Source organism: Gopherus flavomarginatus, chromosome 14 (genome assembly GCF_025201925.1).
Source record: "Gopherus flavomarginatus isolate rGopFla2 chromosome 14, rGopFla2.mat.asm, whole genome shotgun sequence".
NCBI lineage: Eukaryota > Metazoa > Chordata > Testudines > Testudinidae > Gopherus > Gopherus flavomarginatus.
In genome coordinates this window covers 3,517,632-3,545,184 of record NC_066630.1, presented here as the reverse complement: position 1 = coordinate 3,545,184, position 27,553 = coordinate 3,517,632, and the positions used below count along the sequence as shown (strand labels likewise).

Here is a 27,553-nt window from a genome sequence, read left to right as displayed (position 1 = left end):
GCTGCCCTGGGAAAGGACACAATGGCGTGGACGGGAGCCTCGGGCTGGCTGGGCTCAGGGCGCTCGCACCCGGCTGGTTGGCAGAGCTCCCCACTGCCTCACCCAGCTGTACGGTCCCCAGCCCAGTGCGGCCGAGAACCAGGCCTGGCCCGGCTCTCGCTTCTGCTGCTTCCAGAAGAGCAGTGAGGACTGGGGGGAGGCCACGGCCCCTTCCAGTTCCAACGGGTCTCTGCCGTTCGGCCCAGCCTCGGGGGCTCCCAAGGGAGGGGGGGGCAGGGCTGTGGCTGACCATCCGTTCTGCTCAGTTTCCTGGTCCCCGAGGCCCGGACCCCAAGGGTTCTATCCAGTCGTCTCCGGGGCAGAGATTTAAATGCATTCCGGGATACCCCCTGGCACGAGACTGTCCCTCATCAATCGGCACCGCCAGAACCCCGCTCTGCTCCATGGACTCTGCCATGGGGTGCCTTGCCCCAGAGGGCCCTGGGCTGTGTGTAGCACGGGGGCTGGAAAGCTGGCTTCTCCTCTCCCCACTGGAACTGGAGGGCCGGGTTTTGAAGCATAGGATGGACAAGGTCTGGGGACACGTAGCCCTGCCTCAGAGTGGTGGGCTGGCCTGGATAACCTCTCCAGCTGCCTTCCAGCCCGATGCGGGGAGCAGAAGGGGACAGAGCCCTCGCTGGGCAGGGGTCTGTGCCACACACCATCAGGTTGCCAGCTTTCCAAGGTGGGCAGCCTGGGAAGAGGAGCTGAGCAGGAACAGCGAGCTGGGGATGGCCAGAGGAAGCTGGGGATGGAGGCAAGGGCAGCGCTAAGCAGGACCAGCTGGGCCGAGCTGCAGCAGGGCAGCTGCCGAGAGTGACCCATTTTACACGACCAGCAAGCTAAGGAGGGAAAACAGCCCGGCAGTGAGTGTCAAGGAGTCTCCTCCCCACCGCCGGGGGCTGCAGCCCCTCATAGCCGGGCACCTTGGCCTGGTGTTCCTCGCTGCCCCCTCACTTTATGGGGAGTTTGCACCTTTGTTTGAAATGTCCCAGTCCAAACTCTGGGCAGAAGCTGCTGCTGTCACTGCCTCTCCCCGCCCCTGCCCCTCTCGAACAAGGCAGCTGAGTGACTGGCCTGTCTCCCTCCTTCCGCTTTAATGCCTTTGACAGGCCTGGTGCCCTCTCCCTCCCCACACAGCTGCTGCTGGAGCGAGCCTGCAGGACGTCTGCGGCTTGCTGGGACTCAGATCCCTGCTCTCACTCCCATCTCCCGCTGGCTGGCTAAGTCCAACGGACAGAGTCGAAGCTCGCTAATTGCCAGCCCTGGCCCAGCGATTCCCTGCCGCAGCCCAGGCTCAGCAGAAGTCACATGGGGGGAGGCGCTGTCTCAAGCTATCCGTCAAGGCCCAGTTCCAGCTTCACCACGGCCGCCTGGCTGACGGGCAGGATCTGGCTTCCCACAGAGCTGTCCCAGTGCAGCCCAGAGAACAGGATGAGCCACAGGGAACCCGCCACAGAATCAGGTTGCCTGGCAGCAAGGGGGCAGCCCAGAAGAGAGTAACACCCCCAAGCAGCTCTCCAGGAGCAATCTCCTGCAGGCAGGGACCTGGGCTCCTCACTTGCTGGGGGAGTGTCTGGTGTGAACCCACCATGTTCCTCCAGCCCTGGGGGTGCACAGAGCTCTGGGGCCCCAGATGCCCCTCAACTCCTCTCCACTGATGCTAGTTTCTACTGCCCCTCCCCCCTCAGTCTTCTCCTCCAGCTGGGCTCAATGTCCTGCCACCATCCATCCATCTCCGGTGCATATCCCCAGGTGAGTCAAGCTGCACTCACATGGCCGCAGACGCGGGCTGGGGCCGGCTCTCCCGGGCAGCGCAGTACTCCTCGGCGCACTCGCAGATCACACGAAGGGCTCGCACTGCAAGTCACAAACCACAGAGCGTTAGTGACAACGTGCACGGGGGGCTCGTACTGCAGTGGGAGGTGCAGGTGGCTCTCTCAGGCCATGCTGGGGCCCAAAGCAGACCCTCTGTGTTTGCACCAGGGATCGATGATTAGCAGCCCACATCTCTTCCCACCCCTGGCTAAGAGGGGATGGCTACTGCATGGGGCCTCGAGCACCCAGGTCTTCAAACAGATTGTCTCACGGTCACCTCCTCTCCTGCTCCCCACCACACAGGCTGGCCCGTTCGCTATCACAGCTTGCTCCCTGATTCTCCGAAGTACTTCGATGGCCCCAGCATCCGAGCACCTGGCAACCTCAAACGGATTTATCCTCCCTGCCTCGTGCCATTATCCCCATGGCACAGATGTGGAGCTGAGCTAAGTGACATGCCCAAGGTCCCTCAGGGAATCTGTGGCAGAGCAAGAAACTGAACCCGGGTCTCCCAAGTGCCCGAACCACAGGGCTACCTGTCCCTCCTCTCTACCATCCCTGTGGCAACTCCAGCCATTGCTGCCACAGGGGACATCACTAGGGAGGAGTCCATGTGTTTCTGGTTTCTTTAAGGGTGGTTTTGCAGACAGAAATGAGGAGCAGCCGATACCATGTAACCAAACAGCTCTCTGCTCCTCCCAGCAAGCAGCGTGGGACCTCTAGACAGCCGGTTAGAGAAGGGGACCAGGGTATAGGGCTCCCAGGTTCTATTCCCAACTGCCCTGAGCAAGTCAGTCTCACTCTGTGCCTCCTGCTGGCTCCCTGCGAACTGGTGCTAGTGCCAATCAAACACACTGCGGTCTCCAGATGGAGAGAAGGCCTGGGAAGGGTTAAAGCTGCTGGCTGCCCAACGCAAAGCCAGGCCAGCCAGACTCCTCACTGGTCGATTCCTGGCTGGCAGGGTTTTGTATCGTGATCCTGGCTTGGAGCGCAGACTCCCGGCGAAGGGAGCATCAGGGACAGGCCCAAAGAGGAATGGAGCAGAGCTTTGCTGCCTAGAGCCGCAATCACAGCCTACGGCTGCCTTGGGTATAGAGGCTCAAACTGCTGGACGGTAACAGTGCAACAAGAGAATACAGATGCACAAAGTAAAGACAGACGGTTGAGATGAGCCAACTGAGGGATGGGGTGAGGACAGGAGATCTCTGCTCTTGAGAGGGGCAGCGTGGGACCCTACCAAGCCTCTGACTAAGATCCCAAGGCACAGGGCTGAAAGTAGTTCTCATACAGCGGCCCCCCCCTTCACCAGGGAGAAGAGCAGAAACAAGTAAATCACAGTGGCTCTTTCCTTCTCTAGTGCGTCCTTCCACTGAAGGGTCTTGTGGGGGAAACCAAGGCATGTACTCGGGACATGATTTTGCCCAAGGTCACAGAGGAAATCAGTGGCAGAGCAGAGAATAGACCCTGGGTGTTCGGGGCTCTCCTGCCCTAAACAGACCCACTCCTGAAAAATCAACTGACAAGTTTATAAAAAACAAACCAAACGAGTTCCTGAGGTGCCCCTGCCTGCACCCCTGAGTAAGAGTGAGCCTCACCAATGCACTCCAGCTTCCTCTGTGGGCAGCTCTCCAGAAGGATCAGCCCCAGCTCCTGCACCGCCATGCTGTAAGGGTAGGAACCTGCTGCGTGGCCATTGCTGGCCTGGGGGAAGAGGTTAGCAGAGACTCCTATTTCCGAAGGGGGCACGTTCCTGTGGCGCTCCATGCTCCTGGACAGGGCCACCTCCCGGGCCTGGTAGACCCTCCTGCGGGGTGCAGAGCAGAAAGGAGGTGGAATGCACGGCAGGGCACTGTCTTCCCAGGGTCCTGCCAAATCCTGCCCACAAGCACTTCCCGGCCATGGGGCTGGGGAGCCTACGGGCTGGGTTCTTCCTGCCCTACACTAGCCTGGTGCCACACACACACCAACTGCTCCACTCACACGGGAGCCAGGCATGGGCTAGAACACCAGGTGCATCTGACCTCTGATAGCCAAGGGCTGCCCTGGTATCCGCTAGGAGCCTGCGGGCTGCTCCGAATTCACACAGGGAGGGGAGAGGCTGCAGCCACCCTGACCTTTAATACAAGAGCAACGCCTGCCAGGAGCACTGGGCCCCGCCCACCGTGCTCCACGCCAATGCACAGACACACGTGGACGGGTTCAAACCCCACGGCCCAGTTGCCTGTTCCCCGCAGCAAATGACGCTGTCTGTGGGAAAGGGATCAGCAGCCCCACTGGAGCCACCACTGGCCTTTCCACGGCTCCGCACGCAGAGCGACACACTAGCACCGAGAATTCAGTCTGGAGAACTGGGCTCTCTCCAGTAGAATCTGACAGGTGGGTAAAGCCTTGGGCCTCGGCTCCCACATGCAGCATCCCTTCCCATGCCCCGCGCTCTGCCATCCCACACACGCGGAGCCCGGGGCAAGGCCGGATGGTCAGCAGAGCTGAGGTACCTGTAGAGAGCCAGCAGGGGAGCCCAGAGGGGCGAGAAGAAGGCTTCCTCAATGCGCGCCAGGCACTGGTCCTTGGAGGAGGCGGTGTTCAGGCCCTCAAAAGCCAGCAGGGTCAGGGATAGCAGCCTGTCTGGGGAGGAAGTGTTACGGGCAGCAGGCTGGGTCAGGCTCTCTAAGCACTGCCGGCCCATAGAGCAAGCTTCTCCTGAAGGCACTGATAGTGAGAGCAGGGCGGGGCACGGCAATGAACGCTGCCTCTGCATGTGCTCGTTACGGAGGAGCAACACTCTGCCACTTGCCTGCCCGGGATAGACCCAGGAGCCTGCAGCAATCCGACCTGGGAGGGCAGGGGCAGGTGAGCAGGAAGCAGATGTGTCACAGCGGAGCCAGGAGGTGGCTTGCTGGCCCCCAGTCCTACCAGCATGACAGCAGCAGCTCCCAGGAGCCCACCACCGCAGGTGCCAGAAACACTAGGAGGACCTGGCACAACTGCCTCACTCGCTGGGCCTCCTCCGACCCCCACATGGAGAAGCGCAGGGTGCTTCACCCCGTGGCTGAAGGGCCAGGCAGCCCACGCTGCCTTCTGTGGAGCTTCCAAAGGGGACTCTGCCCAGCTGAGAACCAAGGAGGAGCCCCACAGCAGGGGCACCCAGCACCGGCAGGCCACGTTCTCACCCTCCCGACAGGCTCCAGCTCCAAGAGCGTGGAGCAGGACAGAGCGGTGCATGCTGGGACACGGCATGGGCCGTTAGGTCTATGGGTGGTGGGTATGCACTGATCGGGAGGACACGCTGGGTAACTGAGGGGTGAACGGGCCCAGCACTTTGGGTTATCTTCATGGCTGTGGCATTACTCCCCCTCCCACAGGACAAAGCCCTGGAGGGAACAATCCACGGGACCCTGTCTCTCTCACTAGGATACCCAGTCCCCATGTGAGTATCACGTGGGCCCATCACTCACACCTCTCCCCACACGCCCCTCACCCACTGAGTTGTGAATGTCCTTCACAATGGCTTTCAGCTGCTCCTGCAGAGAGGCCTCCTTCTCAGCTGGGGCCTGGGGCTCCGCTGGGGGGCCAGTGGGCCAGGTCTCGGGCGCTGCCAGGAACCGTTCCAGGTCCTCAAAGGAGCCCTCTCGGTTGGCCAGGTGGGCAGGTGCCTCTTCCTGTGGGCTGCTCTCTGTCCCCAGGCCGTCGCTCAGGGGCGGCGTGGACAGGCTGTGTCCCAAGTTCACCTTGTTCTCCTGGACGGAGGCCATGCAGTACAAGCTCTGGGAGGACCTCAGTCTCCGGCCCCCAGGCACTGGGGTCAACAGTCCCTCAGCATCCAGCGAGAGGGAGGAGAAGCCCCTGGAGGTCCTGGAAGCAGTGCTGAGGTCACCGAGGTTCTGGCTCACGATGGGGTACAGTCTGCTGTAGATCACATGCTGGAGCTTCTTCAACAGCTGGGAAATGGGGTGCTCAGGGAAGCTAGAAGCAAAGGGCAGATGCTCACTACAGGGAGGGGAGAGGAGCCAGGCCTCACCTGGGGTGCACTGCTAGGACAACGGGAGCTGCAGACCATGTGGCGGGGAGCACAGCACCACACCAGGGCTAGGAGCCTCAGCAGGATCCCCCCGCACCTCCCTCCAGGGGCAGGGCAGAGTTTGGTGGTCGAATGCACGGCACTCCCAGGCAAGCCCCTCCTGTCACTGTCTGGCAGCCACCCACCCTGCCTAGGGCCAGGAGAGCCAAGGAGCAATTCAGCAGGACACGGCACCCAGCCACATGGTACCCCCCAGCGCAGAGCCTTGGCCAGGGGAGGGGAGAGGAGGGGCCCTTCAGCCCGCGTCAGCTCTCCTGCTAGCTGCTACCTGAGGAGGTGGGAGATGAGACCGGACACCAGAGACAGATCTGTCGGGTTCTTCTTCAGCTTGGCTTTCCAGAGCTTCGGCCACTCCTGGGGGGACAGCAGCAGAGAACAGTTGAGGCTGCGGCTCCCACCAGGGGAGCCCTGGACAAGGCCACCCCAAAAGATAACTGACCCCTCCCACCCAGCAAAGCTCCCAGCGCTCCCAACCACCCAGCAAGGCCATGGCCCCCGCAGCACGCAGAACCTCCTGGTTCCGGAGCCACAGCCTGGCCAGATGGGCACTGCTGCCCAGACGCAGTCAAACAGCAGGGGGGGCCTGTGCTCTCTCAAGTGCTAGAGCCAAGCAGCAGCACCATTTCCTCTCCTGCCACCATTGCCAGAGACCAGAACGCCTGGATCAGGGCTGGGCACTTTCTGTCACTCCCACCATGGCCTGGCCTCGCTGGGGCTAGCTCCCAGCTCCGTCCCCTTCCGACCGACCAGGGCAGATGGCTTGTGGGGCAGCAGGCAGGCATCGAGGGCCGCGTGCCGGGGAACAGGGTCCAGCCGGCTCCTGAATGCCCCAGGGGAGGGACAGCGACCAGCCAGTCACTTCCCAGGGTGCTGCCGCACTGGTACTCACGTGGTCCTGCTCGTACTCCAGGATGGCAGCATAGAGCGCCCTCTGCTCCTGCTCCTCAGGGGTGAGGGCGATGCTGCTGGAGAACCTCCTGCCCAAGAGAGACCACAGGGCAGGGTGAGAGACCCGCTGCTGCCCTTCTGTCTGGAGCCAGGGCTGGGTGCCACCCAGATGGGCGGGAGGGCAGACTGCAGGACACCAGCTCTAGCAATACCCAGAGCAGACGCCTCGAGAGCCCAGCCAGCTCCGGCCACGATGCAATGATCCAGCCAAATGGGAACAGGTGTCTGGAAACGGGGCTGCTCACCTGCAGAACAGCACTGCAACACCCTGCACCTGAAGGCTGGACCCCGAGCAGGGCTCAGAGGGGAAGGGAAAGGAGCACCAGGAGGTCACAGGCGGGATGTTGCACACAGGCCATAAGTTTCGGATCCAACCCGGGCGCCCGGGGCTGAGCGCCAGCATACGCTGCCATGCCAGATCACTTTAGCTGTATGGGTGCCTCCACTGGAGATGGGATGGGGCAGGCACAAGTGTGTTGGGGGTGAGCGGGCACACGAGGGCACACCCAGTAGCGTCTCTGACTCAGCTCTGCTTGTGGTAGGGAACAGAGGCAGTTCGCACCAGTTGGGAACCCAAACGAGACAGACCTGGAGAAGCTGCTGGATGCTGGTTCGGAAGGATGCTGACGACAGTCCTGTGGACTCACACCCCTCTCCCAGCGCTCCCAGAACCCTGCTCCACTGGAGGGAGCGACAGGATGGGCGAGCATGTGGGGTAATGACATGCAAACGAGCACACCCATAATCGCTCTCTGCCCTGCCACAAACAAGCAGCCTTTCCTCCCCGGCTGAGGGGAGCCAGGAAGTGGGAGTTCTCCCCATCAGGGGGTCATTTAACCAACAGAAGCTTTGCTGTTTCCTTTCCTCACCCACCACAGCTGGGTCTCCCGCCCCAGAAAAGCCTCCGGACAAGGGGCCCTTCCCTGAGCCCTGGTCTTGCTCACCTGTTGGCAGCTTCCTGCAGCCGCAGTCTGCGCTCCTCCATCTTCCTCTGAAGCTGGGGCAAGCTGAGTCAAGGCTCCACAGCTGTGTCTCTACCCAGCCAGCCATGGCCATGCACAGGGGCAGGGCTTGTCCTGCAACTACCGCCGCAGCTCAGCACAGACAGCTTCAGAGGCACACGCCTCTGGCCAGAGGCTCAACACAGTGTGCACAGAGGCAATCACAGCAAATGTCACTCAGCACCTGGCAGAACCCAGAGCCCCATGACCCACCGACACCCCAGTGCAGCCCTGCATGGAGAGGGGGCAGACATGACTGCTTCTCAGTGACAGGGCCGAGAGGCGCCCTGGGGGAATTGAGCAGCTCCCCATCCCTTTAGAGCTAGCCCTGGCTGGGACACGCTGCAGACACCCCCGTCCTGCGTTCCACTTGGCCAGGAGGGTATTTGAACCAGGCGCCTGGTGCAGGGGCTGAGGGGCCTGTGCTTCTCGGTACGCGCTGGGGCAGGGGAGCAGCAGCCCCCTGCTCTGGGGAGGCTGGGCAGGAGACACAAGCAGTCCATGCACTGGTGGCAGGAGCTGTCTCTTTGGCATTAGTGCTGCTGTTACATCTAAGAGGTGCCATCTCCCTGGCCTTTCCCCTGGGATTCAGACTAGGTGGTGACCCTCTGTGCCAGGAACTGAATTTCTCCTCCGCTGTGCTTGGGGAGCCGTGACTGCTGCCGGGGCAGGATGGGAAGGATACCGTCTCCTCCCGGGCTTTGGCAATCACCAGGTTCTCCATCATCTGCCGCTGGAGGGACAGTGTCTGCAAAGCAGAGACAGGCCTCGTTGGCATTCCCACAAGCTCGCTGCGACCTCTACCTCATCAGAACATCAGCCCTGTGCACTGCAGAGTGCTGGGGCAGAGCACGGGCCGGGCCAGGCCATCCCTCGTGTCCAGCATGCTCGGAAAGGAACCGGCTGCACCTCAGAAACGCCCAAACTTCTCCACATGCTCCCAGAACCCGACGCCGTTCGGGGATGGCCGGGAGTGCAGGGCACTCTGGGTAAGGACATGCAAATGAGAGCACCCAGTCCTGGCACTCCCAAAACACAGGGCCCAGGGCCACGCAGCTGGTGGGGCAGGCCCCTCTTCAGCTCCACGGGGCTGTGGCAGCGACTTGGAAACCACGCTTATTTACATGCCACTACCCAGAATGCTCTGAGGCAGGAGCAACTGCAGGCTATTCCAAAGTTGGGGGGAAGGAATGGTCCTCTGGTTTTACCCCCCATTATGTCTGGGTTCCGCTGGTCCATGATCCCCTTCCAGCCCCCCACACCCCGACAGCAGGGTGCTGTAGGTGCCAGGGGAAACCCCCGGGCCATCCCCGCACTGGGGAGCCCAGTTTCTCTGAGGAGCAGGAGTGGCCATCCCAGCTGTGCTATCCAGCAGCTGACGCTCACCCTCTTGCAGCTAAGACCAACCCAGCAGCACCTGTTAAACATGGCTCTCCCGATGCCCCAGCCAGAGGAGCCTGGCTCCCAGGCAGCAGGGACCGGTGCACCAGAGACCTGGACCCCAGCACTCCGCTCTCACAGAGCCTCCGGCTGGCGTTTGTACCCATTCCACGCAGGGGAAGCCCCTGGGGAAAGCACAGAGGATGTGCTATGAAGGGACTGCCCGTCCCATGCTTCATGCTGGATGGCTTCCTGTGCAGCCTGGCTGGGCTACAGCCTCCGCCCAGATCCTTGCCCACGCCGGGGGGTCTCCACTTGCCAGGGAAGTCTTCTGCACAGCCTGGCTGGGGTTCAGCCGTGCCATCCGGGCCTCGTAAGCAGCTCTCAGCTTCTGGTTCTGCAGTGAAGCCTCCTCCAGAGGGGTGAGCTCCCTGAGACGACACAAGAGCTGCAAAGTTACCCTGGGAGAGGAAGGACGTCCCGGCAAGGGCTGGCCCCACACTGAGTGTGAGACCTGGATCAGCCCGGCCTAGATCAAGAAGCTGCAGCAAGAGACAATCCCGGGTCTCTCTTCACCCATGTTCTGGCCCAACCTGGACAGGCTCGAAGGCCACACAATTCTTCCCTTCCTTGCCTGGCACAGCAGCACCCTGCACCGGGAACCTCCATGTTCTCTTCCACCAGGGAGGAAACTACTCTCGACAGGAGGGGCTCACGGAGCGACACCCCATCTCCCGACCCCGTGCCTGAGGTCCTGCCCCTCAGCGTCACTGCTGGGCTCCACGCAGGCAGTTGGAATCAGGTGGCTCAGCGTGGGCAGAATGGCCTGGACCAAAGGGCTCCCCCCGCCAAGCTGCCTCAGGCCTGAACGTATGGGCACCTTGGCCAAAGGGCTGACATCTGAGGAGGCTGCTAGAAACCCAGCACCCAGATCCTCCTGGGAGGCAAGACACAAAACCAGGGGAGCCCAGAGCTCTGCAGGGAAGTCCTGGGCATGGTCCAGAGCTTCCAGAGGTTTCGGTGGGCAGCATCCAACCCCTTGGCCAACTGCCATCTGCCGGCCTGAAACAGGAGCACAGCTAGTGGAGAGGAGGGAACCTCCCTACCTGGGTCAAGCTGGCACTATGGCACATGGTTGCATTTGGAGGGGATGGCTCTTCACTCCACATGCAGCCCCCCCAGCCTGCAGCCCCCGGAGGGCTGGGGAGACTCCACGCCACATGGCCCAGCTCCACCTCACTTACTTCTTAGTGCCCTGAGCTTTGGTGATCTGCAGCTTCTGGAAGATCTCCGGGGGGAGGAAGGGAGACAGCTTTCCCCCTTCATCCGAGAAGACCCTGCGGTGCCTGGAGATGGGAGCAGGGCTGGGGCCCCTCTCGTGGGCCGCTGGCTTCACCTTCCCTGGGGTTGGGGGAAGACATGGGTCAAAGCAAGTGTTTTGTTTAGAAGTTACTACAAGCAGTGAAGGCTGGCAGGGAAACCTGGGGCTCCTGAGTGCCTCGGAGCAGCAGGGCCAGGCAACCCAGCCCCAGCCCCTTTGTGCACCCAGAGGCCTCCGCAATGAGCACCTGAACCAGACACTGGCAGGGATCTGCTGCCTTGATGCCTCCTGGGTCTCAGCATCAGAGGCGAGGGAAGCAGGCAATGCTGCAGTCCTGCTAGGGAAGCCAGCAGGAGTCTCCTCTCCCTGGGGGCTCTACCTCCAAAGGCTCCAAGGTCCTGTTGCGTGAGGAGGTGGAGAATCAATGAAACCCACCCCCTCCCTCCCACCCCTACAGATACAGGTCAGCCTCCTCCTGCTGCCACTCCCCTGACCTCAGCCGAGCCTCCCACTCTCCCCGGGATGGGGGGCAGCTGGCCAGCCTGGGCCGTAACATTCATGCTCCGTCAATAACCTACGTGGTGGCTCTGCAACAAGGTGTGTGTCTGCCGGAGAGAGGCCCCAGCTCCCAGAGGCAAGAAGCAGGTGCTTTGTGCCTCAAGAATCCTCCTTCCCCAGAGCTCAGCCCAGCAGGCCGCGTCTCGCCTGGCCCTGCGGCCGGGGGCAACTCACCGAGCACTGCGGCACTGGACTTGGCTCGCTCCAAGCACTGCTCGGCGAGCTTCAGCATCTTTGGGGTGTCGGGCAGCACGGCGTCGCTCCCACCTGGCACAGGCAAGAGGCGGCGTCACTGGGTGTCCTTTCCCAGACAGGAAGGTGCTGGGGGGAGTTTGACCCACCCAGGCCTCCAGCTGGCACCACTTTCCCACCGGGCTGCTTTGTGTTATAACCAACGGGCAGGGACAGCTTGTTCTCTACCCCACCCTCCTCCTTGGCCAGCCGGGACACAGGGCCCTGCCTCAAGGGAAGGGTTCCCTGAGCACTGCAGGCTGCCTTTCTCCAGGGCCTTCTGAGACAAGAGACTTTCCAAGCTGGGCCCTCCGCCGGACGCAGTGCAGCCTCCAGCAGCCCTCACCAACGCCACCTAACAGGGCCCCAGAGCATTCTGGGTCCAACACACTGCAGGAGGCAGCCAGGGAGGCCGCACCCTTTCCTTCCTGGCTGCAGAGTGTCCCAGGTGCTCTGCTGACAGACTCAGAGGGTACAACAGAACCTCAGAGTTATGAAGTGACCAGTCAACCGCACCCTGCGCTCGGAACGGAAGTATGCAGTCAGCCAGCAGAGGCAAATAAACGCAAACACTGCACAGAACAGGAGTACCTGCGGCACCTCAGAGACTCCTGTTCTTTCTGCGGATACAGACTAATGCGGCTGCTACTCTGAAACCTGTACAGAACAGTCCGGTGTTCAACAGAAACTACTAAAAATAAAAAGAAAGTTTAAAAAAAAGATTTTGACAGGGTAAGGAAACTGTTTCTGTGCTTGTTTCACTTAAATGCAGCCTTTTTCTTCTGCCTAGTAAAGTTTCAAAGCTGTATTAAGTCAAAGTTCAGAGTTACAAACATCTCAGAGTTACGGCCAGCATCCATCCCTCTGGGGTTCTACTGGATTTGCTGATCCAATCACTCAGATTGCGGCTACGTGAAGGACGAATATGGTTATCCGTGCTTCCGGCACAGAGGCAGCCAACAATGTGAAGTAGTTCCTTGTCCCTTTAGTCCTTGGCACATGCATGCAGTCAGATGGTGCATAGACCGGCTGCACTACACAGGGCCTGTCTGAAAGCCCTCAGCTGTGCAGCGGCCCCCAGGCCATGAAGGAAAACAAATGTTTCGGGGCTGTGAAGCCTCCGGAGAGTGAGGGAAAAGCAGTCCAGCACCTGCTTTTCACCATGGAAGTGGCAAGTCTGGTGGTTACTGTTGGAAATTTTTGCTGGACACTGCCTACTAGTGGGAATTTTCAGAGTCAGCAGTTCCCTTCTACCAAGGGCTCTCCTGCGTGCACGTGGGTAGAGAGCAACACCGCCAGGTACGTGACTGTACATCGTCCGCTGCCCACCCCCACACAATCCCTGCCACCTTCTAGGGGGCTGGAGGAACGAAGGCAGCTGGGACTGGAGCACGGAGATAGCTACTGGGTGCCAGAGAGCTGTCCCAGTGTGGCTGTATTTCATTAGTGAGTTGTGCGGCACTCCTCACACAGCTCACTTTTACAGTAATTAATCAATCAAAATAACCCCTAAGGCCCAAAGATCTGAACTGCGGGTTAAGCCACAGAGCCCCACCCCTGCTGAGGCAGAATCCCCGGCTGGGAGTTCTCACGGCATTTCAGCTTTTAATCTCTGGAGACTCCCCACAACTATCCGGGGGTGCGTCCAGGGAGATAACTAGGCAGTGACCCACCCTTCGGGGGATGGGAGAAAATAACACAAAGCTGTTTTGTACCTTTCGCTGCTGCTGCTTCCTCCAGCAGGGCCTGGGAAATGTAGCTGATGCTCTTCAGGTACTCCATGTAGGCCTCCTATCCAGCAGAAGGGACAGAGAATGGGGGGCTCAGGAGCAGCTGGTTCACCAAGTTCACCTTTACCAAGCACCATCCGCCCACCCATTCACCCAGAAATCAGAGCAACGGAACCTGCAGCCTTGACCCACTCAGCAGCTGAACTCTCAGCTGAAGCACATCAGAGGAACCCAGAGAGCACTCTGGGGGGCTTCCTTTGGGAGAGAGGCTGGGGGAGGTGGCAAGTCACCTCACCTCGGTCTTGCAGGGTTCTGTACAGCACCACCACTGTGGAATCTAAGGATTCACCTCCCCTCCCCCCGGCTCCTAGAGACCCTCGCATGGTCACTTCTTGCACCAGGAGCACACCGCATCCTGCAGCGGGCACCAGAGAGACACTGAGCTGCAGATGCTGCAGCGGGTTCACATGGGGGCCCTGGATGAGTGCTGAAAAGGCCTTCCAATTCCTCCTGGAGAAACTGACCCCCAGTGTGGGGTGCTCCCAGCTCCCCCAGCATCTGGAAGGCTCTGTGTGGTGTGGAACCTGGGGGTCACGTGAGTCCAGCATCCTATCCCGTCATCTATCCGCACGCCCTGTACAGACTAACACAGAGACCGGACAGCGAGGGCCCAGGGCTCTGTGCAGGGCTGCAGCTGGGCGTGGGGAGAGGATGGCAGGCCCCAGATCATGACTCCCCCGTGATTACCTTGATGTGGGGCTGGAGGGAAGGCGTGCCCTAGTTGCTCTGCCTTACAGGGAAGTCACTGTGGAACATCTGTACTGGGGTAACACCTAGGAGCCCAAGACTCTGGTAAGGCAGTGCACTGGGGAGCCCTGGATACTGGGCTGGATGCACCCCCCCAGGGAGGGGTCACCAGCTAGGGGCTGTTGTAGGAGCCTGTGGCCCTGCCCCACTCGGCGCCGCCAACACAACCAGAACCAGGCCCAGGCGCCCTCCCCCTGCCCGGAAGGGAAAGCCCAGCCCAGCGCCCCCGCGCAATCCCGCCCTGTGTCGTGGGCCCCGTCCCAGGCTCCAGCGGCTGCTGTCCCCGACCCCCAGCAGCGGGCCCCGGCCCGACACATCCCCGCCTCCATCCTGGACACTGGGGGGCGTGGACCAGCGCCCCCCCGAGCACGCGAGGCTGCCCCCAGCTGCGTGCCAGCGCTGAGCGCAAGGCCCCTCCCACGCGGGGCACCTCGCGGCCCACGCACGGGACACGGGACGCGCTGCCCGGCCCTGCTCTCACCCGCGGCCGGTTCCCGGTGTCCAGCTCGATCGCCCCGGCCGCCAGCTTCATGGCGGTTTGCAGCGGCTTCGCCGCCCCGTCCCCGCCGGCGGCCATAGCGGGCCGGGGCCGGGCCGGGCCCCTCCGCGCTCGAAGCCCACCGGGCCGTGACAGGGGGTGAGCCGCAGCGGCGAGCAGGGACCATGCTGCTACTGCGCATGCTCTGTGACGTCTCCACCCGGCCGGGAGGGGGGCTCGCGGCGGCCGGGCTGATTCGTGCAGCGCCGGGCACATCTGCGGGCAGCTAGCGCGGAGCGGCCGGGCTGGAGCCGAGCCGTGCTGGTCCGAGCTGGCCCCTCGGGGACGCCTCCCCGCCAGCTTTCCCTGGTTGCTCTGGCTCCCCCCGGGGAGCCGTCTTCGCCGTGCCCGAGCACCTCACAGACACCAGTGGGCGTGTCCGTGCAGCCCTCCTCCGCCCCATAGGGGAGTGACCTATCCTGAGCCCCGTTCTGCAAGAGGGGAAACTGAGGCACGGATCCGTGGAAGGACTCGCGCAATATCACGAGTCTGCAGCAGAGCCAGGACAAGAACCCGGATCTCCCCAGCAGCCCCAGTGCCTACACACCAGCCCATAATGCCTTTTGTTAATTCAAAGACCATTCGAAAAAATAGTGTTAAATCCACCCCCCTCCTTTGGTTCTTTGCAAGAGTGCGTTGGGCACCTCAGGCAAACGAGTGGGGCTGGCCCTGCCTCAGGGCGCGGACAGAGCCCGCGGTGGCCCGGTCAGGGGTCTGGCCACTGGCCTGTGCTGGAGATAGGTGGGTAAAGCTGGCCACCTTTCCAGCCTGAAGGGAGGCCGGGGGCCCGGCGCTGCAGCTAATACCCCGGCAGGAAGGGGCTGTACAGGGGAGAAGGCGGGCTCAGGGGAACGCCCCTCCACGCAGGACAGGACAGCCGGCTGGGGGAAGGAATGTGAGCGGAAGGGTCTGATTAGGTTTGGGAGTGAAAGAAAGGCCAGACCGAGCCCAGCATGCCGTGGGCGCTCCCCCGCTATAGCACAAGCCAGTTCAAACCCCTGGCCCACGGGTGGCATCAGCCTGCGTGGGGCTAGCGTGGCACACTCCAATTCCGCAGAATCCACGTTCTCATTGGCAGAAATCTCTGGCCCTCGGGGCTGCAGAAATACGCTCCCAAATGCTCCCCCCCGCCCGGCTGGCGGCACGCGGATAGGTGGGGGCGCGCGGCCGTGACACGCGTGGGTGGCTGAGGCGGAGCCCGGGCTGGGAGCGATGTGGGGGTTCGGCTGCGCTCGGCTCCTCCGGGCCGCCAGGGGGCGCTGTGCCCCGCCGCGGCCCCCGCCAGCCCCAGCGCCGAGGCGGGAGGCGCCCGCAGCGGGCCCTGGGCGGCGGCGATGAAGCGGGATCGGCGCGGCCGGTTCCTGTCCCCCGCCGGCGGGCGCAGGCCGGAGCCCCGCGCGGGGAGCGGGCGGCGGGGCCGCGCGGCGCGGGAGGAGGCGCGCGGGGCCGCGGCGCAGCACGAGCCGGAGGACGGCGCCGAGGAGGCAGGTGGGTGTCGGGGGGGGGCAGGGACCGGCCCCTCCCCCCTGAACCCGGCCCGGCCCGGCCCTGGGGCGCCCCCCCCCGCGGCAGTGGTCTCTGAGCCCCCCGGCGGAGCCCAGACGAGCCGCCCCGCACAGGTTCTGCCCTTGGCCCGGGGGCGAGGGGAGCCGTGGGGCAGGAGCGGCTTCTCGTGGCCCGGGCCGGAGTCCCCCGCACACCCCCACCAACAGGGCGGGGGTCCCGGGCCGCCAGAGCTAGGGCCAGCTGGCCTCTGCCCGGGAGTAGGTGGGCATCCCCCGGGAAGGAGCTCTCTGGCTGGGGGAGCAGCAAACCCGCTCCTGGGGCCTTGCCAGAGTCCGGGGCAGCTGGGCCAACCTGTAGCGCAGGAAATGCGGTTTCTGGGAGCAGGGGAGAAGCTGTGAGTGACTAGAAATCCAGCCCAAAGTAGTGCAGAGAGTGGCAGGAAGCCCGTCATCTGTCACTTCTCCTCCCAAGAGAGGGGCTTGGATTTAACTGTCCCCAGAGCCTGTTTTCTGGAATAGAAGGTCATCTTACTGTCTGGGGCACTAGTGGGAGCAGCTCTGTGTCTGACACAAGCACCCAGTGTACCCCTCTGAGAAGATGTTTGGAGGTGTTTATCCGCTGGCAGGGTGACACGCCGTAGTGAAAGAAGAGAGAAAAATGGGGAAATCATCTATGAATGTTCCAGATTGTGGGATTCAAAATCCGCTGAAAAATTAGGAAGTTGTCTGTTCAAATGAAATGGTGTAGCCTTAACTTCCTGTAGGCTCGCTATTTGTGTGACAGAATAAAATGAGCATGTTGGGGCACAGATGGTCTAAACCTTTCAGCATTTAAAGATGCCCCCCACCCATTATACGATAGCCATGAAAGCTTTCTGCTGGCAGCTACCTGAGTGAGGATACACCTTACAAGCGTTACCATTGCCATGCTTCCAGGCAGGAGCTGGTCATTGCTACAGTCAGGAAGTACAATCTCTCCTTGACAGTGCACTGTGCTAAGTGTGTGGAAGAGAGGGAGGGTTGTTCTGAAGTACCGAAGTACTAGACGCCAGACCATTGGCCTTTGAGAATGCACGGATTCTGTATTAACTTGTGTATATTTTTGCGTATTGAGAGTTGTACTTGAAACAGCTACATTGTTTGTTTGAAGGGGAAACATTTTTTTCAAAGCTAAGACAGTTACACATGAATTCAAGTTGCAACATTTGTAACATAACTAGTGATAAAACCCTATCAAAGCCCAAAAGCCATCAGTAGTGTCTGAGCTTTCTCGTGCCTGTAAAGAAACTGTGAATTGAGCAGGGCGGGCTTTTACTACCATGTGCCACTCCTCATCTGCAGAGAATCGTGCAGGTCCAGGCAGTCAGCTCTTCAGTGGGGGCATGGGTGAGGGGAATGGCCTAGGTTCCTGCTTGGGTTCCCTGGTATTGACATGAACCCAGTTTTCCACAAATGCCGTTAATACTGTTCTGGACACTGACGTTGTTGACATGTCACAGGGGCTAAGCACAACTATTAATTTTAACCCAGGGTGGCTAAGTCCTGACTGAGTGCTTGGTTTCTCTGCACGCTGGGTGCTGCACATGGTGAAGCTGTATGATTTGAAATGGTGCACTGGCTTCTCAGGGGCCAGTGCTTTAGGGTCAGTGGACAGAAATCTCTTCAGTGTTCCCTCACTTGGACAGGGGGCAGCCTGTGGTCTGTATTCAGCTGGGGTAAAAGTGCACACAGGGGTGCTGCAGTCACCCAGCCCCTAGAGGGGTCAGTTTTTGGGAGAGACGTGTCACTGCAGCTGCCAGGTAGTGACTGTCACTTTGTGTAAGGGCAGAACTGAAATCCTCTGTACAGGGCAGTTCAGCAGGAGTGCAGTGGGCTGCCATGGGAGGGTCAAAGAGCCACACTCCAGCCTGATGCTGGGCTGGCAGGCTGCTCAGTCCTTGGGTGGGCGGGGTGTGTTACTTTGAAGTAGTCCCTTGTGGGGAGAGGTTTGTGTCCCCTCATGCTGCTTAGTCCCATTTCACTGGTGCCCTTTCTTGTCCTGAGCACAGGTTTACACAGCAACAGTTGCTGGCTTCTCAAAGGCAGCTGTTTCTTTAACTCCTCAAGCATGCCTCCCACATGATCACCTTGATCTTGGGCTGGAGTGAAGGAGTGCCCTGGTTGCTCTGCACCCAAGACTCTTTTAAGGCAATGCACTACCTTAGAGTGAAGTCATTGTGTAAAATTTGTACTGTGGTAACTCGTAAGGGCCACAACCATGTCTGGCCCGTTGTGTTAGGTGCTGTACAAACACACGACAGTCCCTGTATATTTGTTAGAACTGACTTATTTTCGTCCTTCCTTAGGAATTGGTAGAGCCCTGAGCACAGGATATTGCCGACTCTGCCATGGCAAGTTTTCCTCCCGGAGCTTGCGGAATGCTTTTGGGAAGGTTCCTGTAACGGGAGAGAACTCAGAGAAGCAACGACGTGTGGATCAAGTGTTCTTCACCGATTTCCAGCGACTGGTCAGAGTAGCAGTCCGGCAGGATCCTGCTCTCCCGCAATATGTCTGCAAGAAATGCCATGCCCAGTTTTACAAATGTCGCAGCATCCTCAAGACGTTTATTCAGAGGGTGAATGCATCTCCCACTGGCCATATAAAGTCAAAAGGAAAGTATGTGTTGAGTTTTATTTATTCTTGTTCATTTTTCAAGTCATAAATTTCTGTATATTTGTACTTGTTAGTTTACTTGTGGAATTTCCGGGCACTGAACTCCCAGGACAGGATGTATTTTTAGCAGCTGTAAACAGCTAATGGCTGAATCTGTTTTCTTTGTAGACAGCATGTGCTCTTATCTGCTACTGCCACATTTAGATGCATTAGTTTTGTTACTGCCCTGTCTCTAGCTGCTACTGTGTTCCTGGTTTTCTGTCTTCCTGGAAGAGATTCTTCACGCGCTGCTTTGTTTTGTGTGTAGGAACAGTGATGTGCAGCCACAGCCAGATGCAGAAGCCCCCTGTTTGGGTAAGTGCAGTACAGAGTTATTTGGAACTATTTTTTGTTTATTCTGTGATACTGTTAGAGTTTGAGGTTTTCGACTGAACAGTCAGATGGGACGCCCCTAACTTGAAATCTGGTCATTTAAAAGAAGTTTCTTTCAGTTTGTTCCTTTAGTGCATTTGACAGTTCTGTGTCACTGCTTTATGGTCCTGTGTCATTCACTAGACGAGGACATCAGACTTCTGCCCTGCTCTGGGATCTCACCTGTTTGCTCTCCTCGCAGGTTCCACACAAGGGGGTTTAGTAGTGGCATCAGCTGAAGAGGCAGCAGGGCACACGGAGAGGAAGAGGGCTGGGACTGAGTATATCTGGTCACATTCTTGGGCCTGCTCAAAAGTCCCTCAAACCCAGCGGAGTGGCAGAAAACAGCTTTGTAGTAGTCCCAATTTATCAGGTTACTTTTTAAAACCAGTCTGTTAAATTCCAGTAGATGCGTTCTTTTAAAATGTACTTTTGGGTCCTCTGCCAGCCTGAGCTCCTCCATCAACTCTGCATGTTTTACAGCCACACGTTTCGGGTGTTTTTAAATGGTTCAGCTTAGCCGTTGGGCATGGTATACAGAGCCAGATAGATAGCAAAACAACTTATCACCATGCTACGTAAGTGGAGATAAGCACCGTTCAACAGCCTGGTACTGCTGAAGTAACTAACTACTTGCATGCTCTTCTCTCCCCTTTGAACAGTAGATCTGATCACATCCAGCCCCCAGTGCCTGAATAATTTGGTTATGTGGACCCACAACCATGCAGGGAACTGCCAGTCTGTGCCAAGCCTGCAGAGTGTGTTATCTTCCGAGTACTGTGGGATAATTCGAGCCGTGTGGGGCTGTGGAAACGGGCATGACTATGTTATGGATACAGATTCTGATTGCAGCACGGTGCTAGTCGATAATGCCTTGTCCGTTACATGGGAATGGAACAAGAGCGCAGCACAGCGTTTGACTGACAATGGGGCAAGTGCAGACAATGCGGGGGCTGCCTCTGCTCCCAGGCCCCAGCTTACTGCAGCAAGGACAGGCACTTGCGAGCAGCCAGTAAACAAAGGGACCACATCGGAGCCGCTAGGCGCTGAGAATCAGTTGCCACAGATCAGGAATTCATCTCATTCACAAGAGGACAGTCCAGTCTCTTTACAGGAGAAAAGTCTGCCCCAGTCAGCCTCTCCACTGAGCAGTGCCCCAGGTAAGAGTTTTGCCTAAAAAGTGACCTCCAACTATATGGGGACAGGTGAAGGCCCTTTTCCCCAGACTCCAAGTCTGGGTCCATGCAGAACTTTCTGACTGTGCTGTCACCTCCGGGATGAGTGGTCCTTCAGGATGGCATAAACCGCAATCAAAAGCACCTAAAACTCAGTCCAGGTTGATGTTAGAAACCGAGCTTTGCAGAAAGGAAGCATATTTAAAAATTAACCACGGAAGCTGGGCTCTGAGCACAGGGCTGGGGCCCAGAAGCATGTGGATTCAAATCGTGGCTTGGCCATGGACTTGCTCTGTGACCTTGAGCAAGTCACTTTGCCTCTTTGTGCCCAAGTTTCCCCGTCTGTTGATGGGGATGAGACCTGCTTCCGCCCCAGTGGAGATTCATGATGAAAAGTACCAAGTGAGCGAAATGGGCCATGGCTGGGGGGGAGGGACTGGACTGCTCCTCTTCGCTCTGGGAGCTCTCTGGATGTGTTTCCCAGGCTGTTCCATGTGGCGTGTGCTGACATTTCAGAGAGAAACATTTGTGCAGGGGGCTGGACAATGCAGTGCAGTTGTTAGCTCTTCGCTCCTATGCTGCGCTACCAGAGTTTCCCTAATTGTTAATAAATACAAGGTGTGTCTCTGAGCTGCTGGGTGGATGGCCTTGCCTCCTCCCTCTCCAGCACCACAGCAGGTGTGTGAGGAACCAGGGAGAGCCTGGTCACTGCCCTCAGTCATTCACGGGAAACTTTCCAGCATTATCCCAGCAGTGGACCAGTAAGTACTTAGAGAGCTGCCTCCATTCACCCTGCAGGCCTGATTTGGCACCTTCATCTCTTGTCCCTTCTCAAGGTGATGTGTGACACCACTGGGGATTATCTCCTGACTTTAAATAGGTGGGCTTGGGTGACTCCACCTTGTTTTCTGGATCATGCATCTGAAAAAGGCGCGAGTGAGACTTCCTGGGGCTAACGACAGGAAACGTAATTGAAAGCTGCTTAGTCTCAGATATATTACAACCACAAATCAGAAACTGGTATGGGTCAGAATCAAGAGTGTTTACATGAGCATTGGGGCAACAGTTCCTGGAGTATAGGAGATGAAGGCCCCAGGTCTCATGAAGTCCTAGGGTCAGACATGTGGTTAACCCATCCTCAGAGAGCGTATGCAGCCAGCCGCTGAGAGTGAATTCTCCAACGTTTGCTGGCTTCTTATAGCTGCTTTTTGTTTGTTATACACAGTGTTCTCCTTTATTTTCTAGGACAGTTGAGTGGGAAGCAGGTTCTGTCTTCAACGTCGGATGAGCGGGTAAAAGACGAGTTCAGTGACCTTTCTGAGGGGTGAGAGAAGAGTGGGTTTAAAATAGCCTAAATGTACTTTGCAAGCATGAAAATGATCAGCCGAGGGGAATCTCATTCTCCAGTGTGACCTGGTCATGTGAAACCCCTTCCTCCCTTGGACCCAGCATCTGACAGGGACTGGTTTCTTTGTACTGAGCTTGATAAAAGTTCACTGAGCTGACACCCCGGATTCCTTTTTCCTAATTGTGTCCCGTTTTTGTTTAAATGGCATTTGGAATCCCTGATAGATGTTTTAGCAGCTTCTGAAAAAGTTTCCCAGCAGAGCTGCCCTGTGTCTTTCAAGCACCCGGTTTGGTATTGCCCAGCCCTGTGCTAGGTCTGGTGAGATGGTTGCCAGCCCTGCAGGCCCATATAGCTTCTATTCTGTCTCATAATTCATTCTCATTTCCAGCTGCTGAGAGTCTGGATTCCAGAATAGCCACTGGTGTGGATATCTAAAGGAGAATCCATCTTGGTTGTCAGATATCAGACTGCACTTAGCAAAATCTTGTCTTTGCTTACAAAAGGAGCGTGTTTGATGGGAACTTGCTGAGTGGCAGTAAATGACACTTAAGGCCTGTCAGTTTTTGAGATCATCATAACCCCTCATAACAGTGGAAGAAAATTAGGCCAAGATTCCCAAGAGGGTGTCTAAAGTGAAACTCCTAAATGAGCGACCATATACCATAGTAGTTCTGGGTCAAAGTGTAATTCAAAAGGGTCGCTGAGCGCCTGAAAAATGTTACCTAGAAGATACCAGAATGTTGTGGTGTCTCCTTCTTGACCCCAGAATTGTTTGTTTCTATAGCTAGGATAAAAAGCCCAAGCCTGTTGGCTGCTGTTAGGAGAATGTGGAATGAGCTGCAGAGTAACTGTCAGAACAACTGTATTACGTTCTTGCTCTGCAGAATTGCCTGTTCTATTGCAGAGGTTGGTTGTGACAAGTCCACTCTAACAACTTCCAGTACATCTCTTTAACTGCATGGCCAGACTTTTTTCTCATTACAATACTCAATTTATTCTTGCTGTAATCTCCAAAGAAGTAGATTTTGCAGTTTCAAGTGTTCCTTGGGGTGTTTTTTTTTTTCTTGCTTTAAGAGATGATGTGGGAAGAGACTTTGTGCAGGAGATTAAAAAACAAATATTGACGACTGCTAAAGTAATCTGCAAATTGGAGTGTTAGTGCTGAGGGTTTCATCCAAACCATGTATTATAAAGTTTCTTCTCTTTCTCAGAGACTTCCTGAGTGAAGATGAGAATGATAAGAGAACCGTGCAATCTTCAGATGACTCCTTTGAGCCTTATCCAGAAAAGAAGTAAGGGGCTTTTTTTACTTTTCTTTTTTAACACAACTTGGTTCTTTATCCACAGAATAGGTATAGCCCAGACATTAGCATCAGTGTCCCCTGACCCACTTCTTTAGGTTTTTTTGGGATGGAGGAGGCCAACCCAGGGAAGGTGGTTTCTTTTTTTTTTTTTTGTTGTTGCTCTCACATGACCCAGAACTCAAGCTCTCCACATCTGCCTCACTCCCTTCCTAACCTGTTGGCACCTCGAGATGTGATTTACGGTGCCTCAGTAGAATGGCTCACTGAACAGGTGAATGTGATCTATCGGGCTGCATTCCTCCTCCACCTGTGTGTCTCCAGCCCTTTGCTGTGCTACTCTCTGGTTAAACAGCTGAGCTAGCTGGGCCATTTCAGGTGAAATTAGACTTGAATTAAATACAAATGAAATATCAAACACTCATTCATCTCTTTACATTGTTGTTCCTTGTCTTAGGGGGTCTAACAAAAAGAGTGAAAATAAAGAAGCGAAGAAGGCCGAAGAGCCCAAAATAAGAAAGAAGCCAGGACCCAAGCCAGGTTGGAAAAAAAAGATCAAATGTGAAAGGTAAGTGAACTGAGCAAGGAGGTGAGAGACCCTCTGAGATTAGCACAATCTCACTGGAGTAATTCTCTGCTTTTCAGGGAGGAGCTGCCTACCATCTACAAGTGTCCTTACCAGGGGTGCACAGCTGTGTACAGGGGGGCCGATGGCATGAAGGTAAATTAAGAATTAACATGTGACTTGTTATTTCCAGTGTAGGTGCTGTGAGCTATTAAAGGGGACAAGTCACCTTTCATGCAAGTAGACAATTAAGAATGGTATCTGGACATTCCTTTTCCTTCTCTTGAAGGATAGGGATGGGTCAAAGTGAACAGTTCAGCTGCGTGACCTGTGTAGTCTGAGGTCTTTGTTCCATTCCAAGTGGAAAGAGGAACTGGTCTCTTTCCAACTCATGCTGTGCTTCACCTTCTCCTGAGATTCGGCCATTGCCTTGGTGGGGAGCCCTTCTGGAAGCGCTGCAGGCTAATGGGCTGCTTGGTGCCTAATGTTGGAGAGAAAGTTTAACAATGTTCTATTAAAGTCCTACAGAAGGCTGGACTTGCAGGCTTGGATGCAAGCTTGAGTCATTTCACACAGTGAACTAGATGTGCTGTGTACTGCTGGCTTGTGCTACGTAAGCTATTGATTAGGAGTGTGAACTAACTTCTGACCCCTAGTAGGGTAAAGAGGCTCCTGTCTCCAATCCTTATTTTTAGAAACACATAAAGGAGCATCATGAAGAAGTGCGGGAGAGGCCTTGTCCCCACCCTGGCTGCAACAAGGTGTTCATGATTGATCGGTACCTACAGCGCCATGTGAAACTCATTCATACAGGTACTTCCTGCTGACAGTGGCTGCTCACAACCGAAGGGAGGGTGTTATGCAAGAACAAGATGATGACTTCACTGTGCCAAGACCTTGTGTTGGGTATGAAACTGCCCTATCACTGTGGTATTTGCTTAAGACCCCCTTCCCCTCCTTTCTACTGTTTCTTTGGTACTGATAGGGCTCCAGACTATGCTCTCTTTTGGGAGGATTTGAGCTACTTCCCACATCAGGTGCTAGTGAAGGAACTTCATGGTTTAGCTTAAATTGATTCTGGTAAGCATGGGCTTGTGTGTATCAATGTTTGAGGTGCTAAGGTGTCAACAGTGCCAATGACTCCTTCACCAGCTCTGTTCTCCCTGCAGAGGTACGGAATTATATCTGTGATGAATGTGGGCAGACCTTCAAACAACGCAAACACCTCTCAGTCCATCAGATGCGCCATTCAGGAGCAAAGCCTCTCCAGTAAGTGCACTTTGGCCTTATGCACATCCTAGTGGTGTAATAAAGTAAATGAATAGACAGGGTCACCAGGTAGACCCCCTTTAAAATATGAAGCCCTATTGGCTTCTTAAAGTGTGTGTGACCTATTTGTTCAGTCTTCCTAAACCCTACAGCACTTTGATTAAAGAATACTGAAAACTGCTCTGGGGAATCTGTATGATTTCCTTCCCCTAGTCAGAGTAGCGAAGTCTTGGTGTGTATAGTTAAATGTTGTTTAGAAAAAGGCCCCATCTAAGTCTCACTGTAAGATGTTGGCATTTTCATCAGAAAATTCAGATTGGAAGCTGAGGAGGATTAGGTAGCAGTCATGTTTCTGAAAGCCAGGATAAGGCATTCGTTTAAAGACACATTTTTCTGAAGTCAGGTTCAGAAAAGTTCAAATAAGCTGGGGCCTGGTGTGCTGGATGAAGTCCTGTAGTGTCTGGAAAACAGGGTCCTGGTGGACCTGCTGCCTATGCTAGGAAGTGTAGGGATTTCTCTGCCCTCTCAGTGTAACAGCAGGGAGGTGATGTAACTAAGGGAGACATTTCCTAGTTGTACATTGGGTTTGTAACTAATCATGATCCTGACCAACTGTGAGTCTCCCTTTACTGGTCAAACTAGCTCGACTTATCTGCTTCCAGGACTCCTTTTAGCTCCACCCCAGTGCACTCCCTTTGCAGGCTTACTCTCAAGCTTTTTAATTTGCATTGCCTCAGCTCCCAGTAGATGCAAAAACTGGGGAATTAGTAAAAAATGAGGAGGTCACTGATTCAGAGCAATCTGGATTGTTTGGTAAAATGGGTGTAAACAATATGCATTTTAAAATAGATATAAACATATACATCTGGGAACAAATGTAGGCCATTCTTACAGGCTAGGGGACTCTGTCCTGGGAAGCAGGGACTCTGAAAAAGATCGGTGGGGTGTAGTGGATAATCAGCTGAACATGAGTGCTCACTGTGACCAAAAGAGCTAAATGTGATCCTGGAATGTATAAACAGGGAAATAAATGGAAGTAGAGAGGTTATTTTACCTCTAGTTGGCACTGGTGCAAGTGCTGCTGGAATCCTGTGCCCAGTTCTGCTGTCCACAGTTCAAAAAGCATGTTGATAAATTGGAGACCCCTGCAAATGAGTAATGGATTAGAAGTGATTGGGTTCTGAGTCAGTCTGTTTAGTTTAACAAAGAGAAGGTTAAGGATGACTTGATTATAATCTACATGGGGAACAAATATTTAGTAATGGCCTCTTCAATCTCCAATCTCACAGAGCAAGGTACAACCTCAAGGCATTGTCATATTTCCAGTCTGGAAATAAGGTGTATGTTCCTCACAGTGAGGGTATTTCGCCATGGAAGTTTACCCAGGGTTGGGGTGGATTCTCCATTACCGCTACTTTCTAAATCAAGGGTGGATGTTTTTCTAAAAGATATTGTAGGAGTTATGGGGAAGTTCTATGTCCTGTGTTATATCACTGTGGTCCCTTCTGGCCTTGGAATCTATGAATGAGAGGCCTTCAGTAGCTTAGCATTTCTTGTACTGCGCTGCTCCAGTAGCTTCCCTGCCCTATGCACAAGAGATGTTCCATTGAAGTGCTGAAATAGTATTAGCTGTCACCAATCTTATTCATATTCCTAACCCCATTTACCCAGATAATTGCTGTGCAGGAACAGGAGAGTGTATTAAAAACAATCTCCAGTCGAAGCCTTGTTGTTCAGTGAGGTGTTACCCTAGTTTCTTACTAGTGATGAATTACTGACATCCTTACCTGTAGCTGGGGCCACTGTAGCCTTGCTCTAATTGTGTTTTGCTTTCCAGATGTGAAATCTGTGGTTTCCAGTGCAGGCAGCGAGCGTCTCTCAAATATCACATGACCAAACACAAAGCTGAGACCGAGCTGGAGTTTGCCTGTGACCAGTGTGGAAAGCGTTTTGAGAAGGCCCATAACCTTAATGTTCACATGTCCATGGTGCACCCTCTGACCCAGACTCAGGACAAAGCCAAGCCACTGGAGCCTGAGCAGATTCTCATGTTGAATCCTTCAGGGACTGTGGAAAGCCAGGCTGTAAAACCAGAACAGACTGCACAACAGGAGCCTACTTGAAGGGCTGCTGGAGGTGTGTACTGATCCCGCCTTGTATAAACCATTCAGCAGTGGGGATTTTTAATATACATTTTAATAGATTCTCAAGAAAAAACCCACCTCAGTGGAAATAGCTTCAGCTTGCTCAAAAGAAAAAAAAAAAAAAAAAAGCTTTTACTGTGCTGTGATTCTCCATGCTTAGATCAAATTCAGCAGTGTTGTACTAAACAGTCTCCATCAAATGTAAAGGAACTGGATGTTCTACAATCCCCCATGTGGTGATAGAAACCAAGTTGTACCACATCAGTTAAGCAGTTGCATAAACTGCAGGTATGTATGTAGTTCCTATTCAGATGGGTCTACAGTTATATGGCACAGTGGAGTGACTTAAAACTAGGCTTTTTGTAAAATTACAATTCCCCAAGCAAGTCTAAAGTAAAAAATTTAACCTACTTTATTATTAACAAGAGCTTCAAGGTTTTGCTTGTAATAAATTATTTACAAAGTAATTTGAATCAAGTAGTCCTGGTTACAAAGATGGAGAACAGCTGATAACTTTTGTGGAATCCAAAGAAATGGATTGACAGGAAAAACTTAGTAAACACTGTCTGCAGCTGCAGAGTTAGACACATCTCTCTCTGCTGCCCTTGCTGGGCTACCAATATCACTCAGAAGAGGACAGGTTCATCACAGAAATCCTCAGCTACAGTGGGCTTCGAGGAATGGAAGAGGGCAGCTTTCACCTCTGGGTCAAACTCTTCACAGGGATTCTGTAA

At 55.7% G+C, this 27,553-nt stretch overlaps 3 protein-coding genes across 7 annotated transcripts in view; 1 reads left to right on the top strand and 2 right to left on the bottom strand.

The window, feature by feature from the left end:
* VPS9D1 (VPS9 domain containing 1) overlaps positions 1-15,807 on the bottom strand; it is a 25,611-nt gene extending 9,804 nt beyond the window's left edge. The window contains exons 1-14 of one of the 5 annotated variants that reach the window (XR_007769391.1): positions 14,393-14,556; positions 13,090-13,165; positions 11,318-11,410; positions 10,509-10,665; positions 9,584-9,695; positions 8,570-8,632; positions 7,828-7,880; positions 6,825-6,912; positions 6,204-6,289; positions 5,336-5,820; positions 4,353-4,482; positions 3,453-3,661; positions 3,164-3,361; positions 1,815-1,899 (exon numbers count right to left, since the gene is read on the bottom strand). Coding sequence is in view for 3 of the 5 variants with exons in the window: in XM_050923283.1 (XP_050779240.1) it covers positions 1,815-1,899; positions 3,453-3,661; positions 4,353-4,482; positions 5,336-5,820; positions 6,204-6,289; positions 6,825-6,912; positions 7,828-7,880; positions 8,570-8,632; positions 9,584-9,695; positions 10,509-10,665; positions 11,318-11,410; positions 13,090-13,165; positions 14,393-14,488 (1,733 nt within the window). In the remaining 2 variants the exon portion in view is untranslated. Of the gene's footprint in view, positions 1-1,814; positions 3,362-3,452; positions 3,662-4,352; positions 4,483-5,335; positions 5,821-6,203; positions 6,290-6,824; positions 6,913-7,827; positions 7,881-8,569; positions 8,633-9,583; positions 9,696-10,508; positions 10,666-11,317; positions 11,411-13,089; positions 13,167-14,392; positions 14,557-15,798 lie in introns of those variants that run through there. The other 4 variants (XR_007769390.1, XM_050923282.1, XM_050923283.1 and 1 more) reach the window with 4 other exon arrangements.
* Positions 15,784-27,286, top strand: ZNF276 (zinc finger protein 276). Its single transcript, XM_050923356.1, has 11 exons — positions 15,784-15,937; positions 18,300-18,609; positions 18,914-18,960; positions 19,680-20,177; positions 21,438-21,516; positions 22,752-22,832; positions 23,299-23,409; positions 23,487-23,562; positions 24,102-24,219; positions 24,576-24,675; positions 26,513-27,286. Exons 1-11 carry the CDS (start codon positions 15,784-15,786, stop codon positions 26,796-26,798), a joined length of 1,860 nt encoding a protein of 619 aa, XP_050779313.1. The 3' UTR covers positions 26,799-27,286.
* Positions 27,209-27,553, bottom strand: part of FANCA (FA complementation group A) — a 62,986-nt gene continuing 62,641 nt past the window's right edge. Inside the window, 1 exon segment of the mRNA XM_050923279.1 lies at positions 27,209-27,553. Coding sequence (XP_050779236.1) covers positions 27,446-27,553 — 108 coding nt within the window. The 3' untranslated portion in view covers positions 27,209-27,445.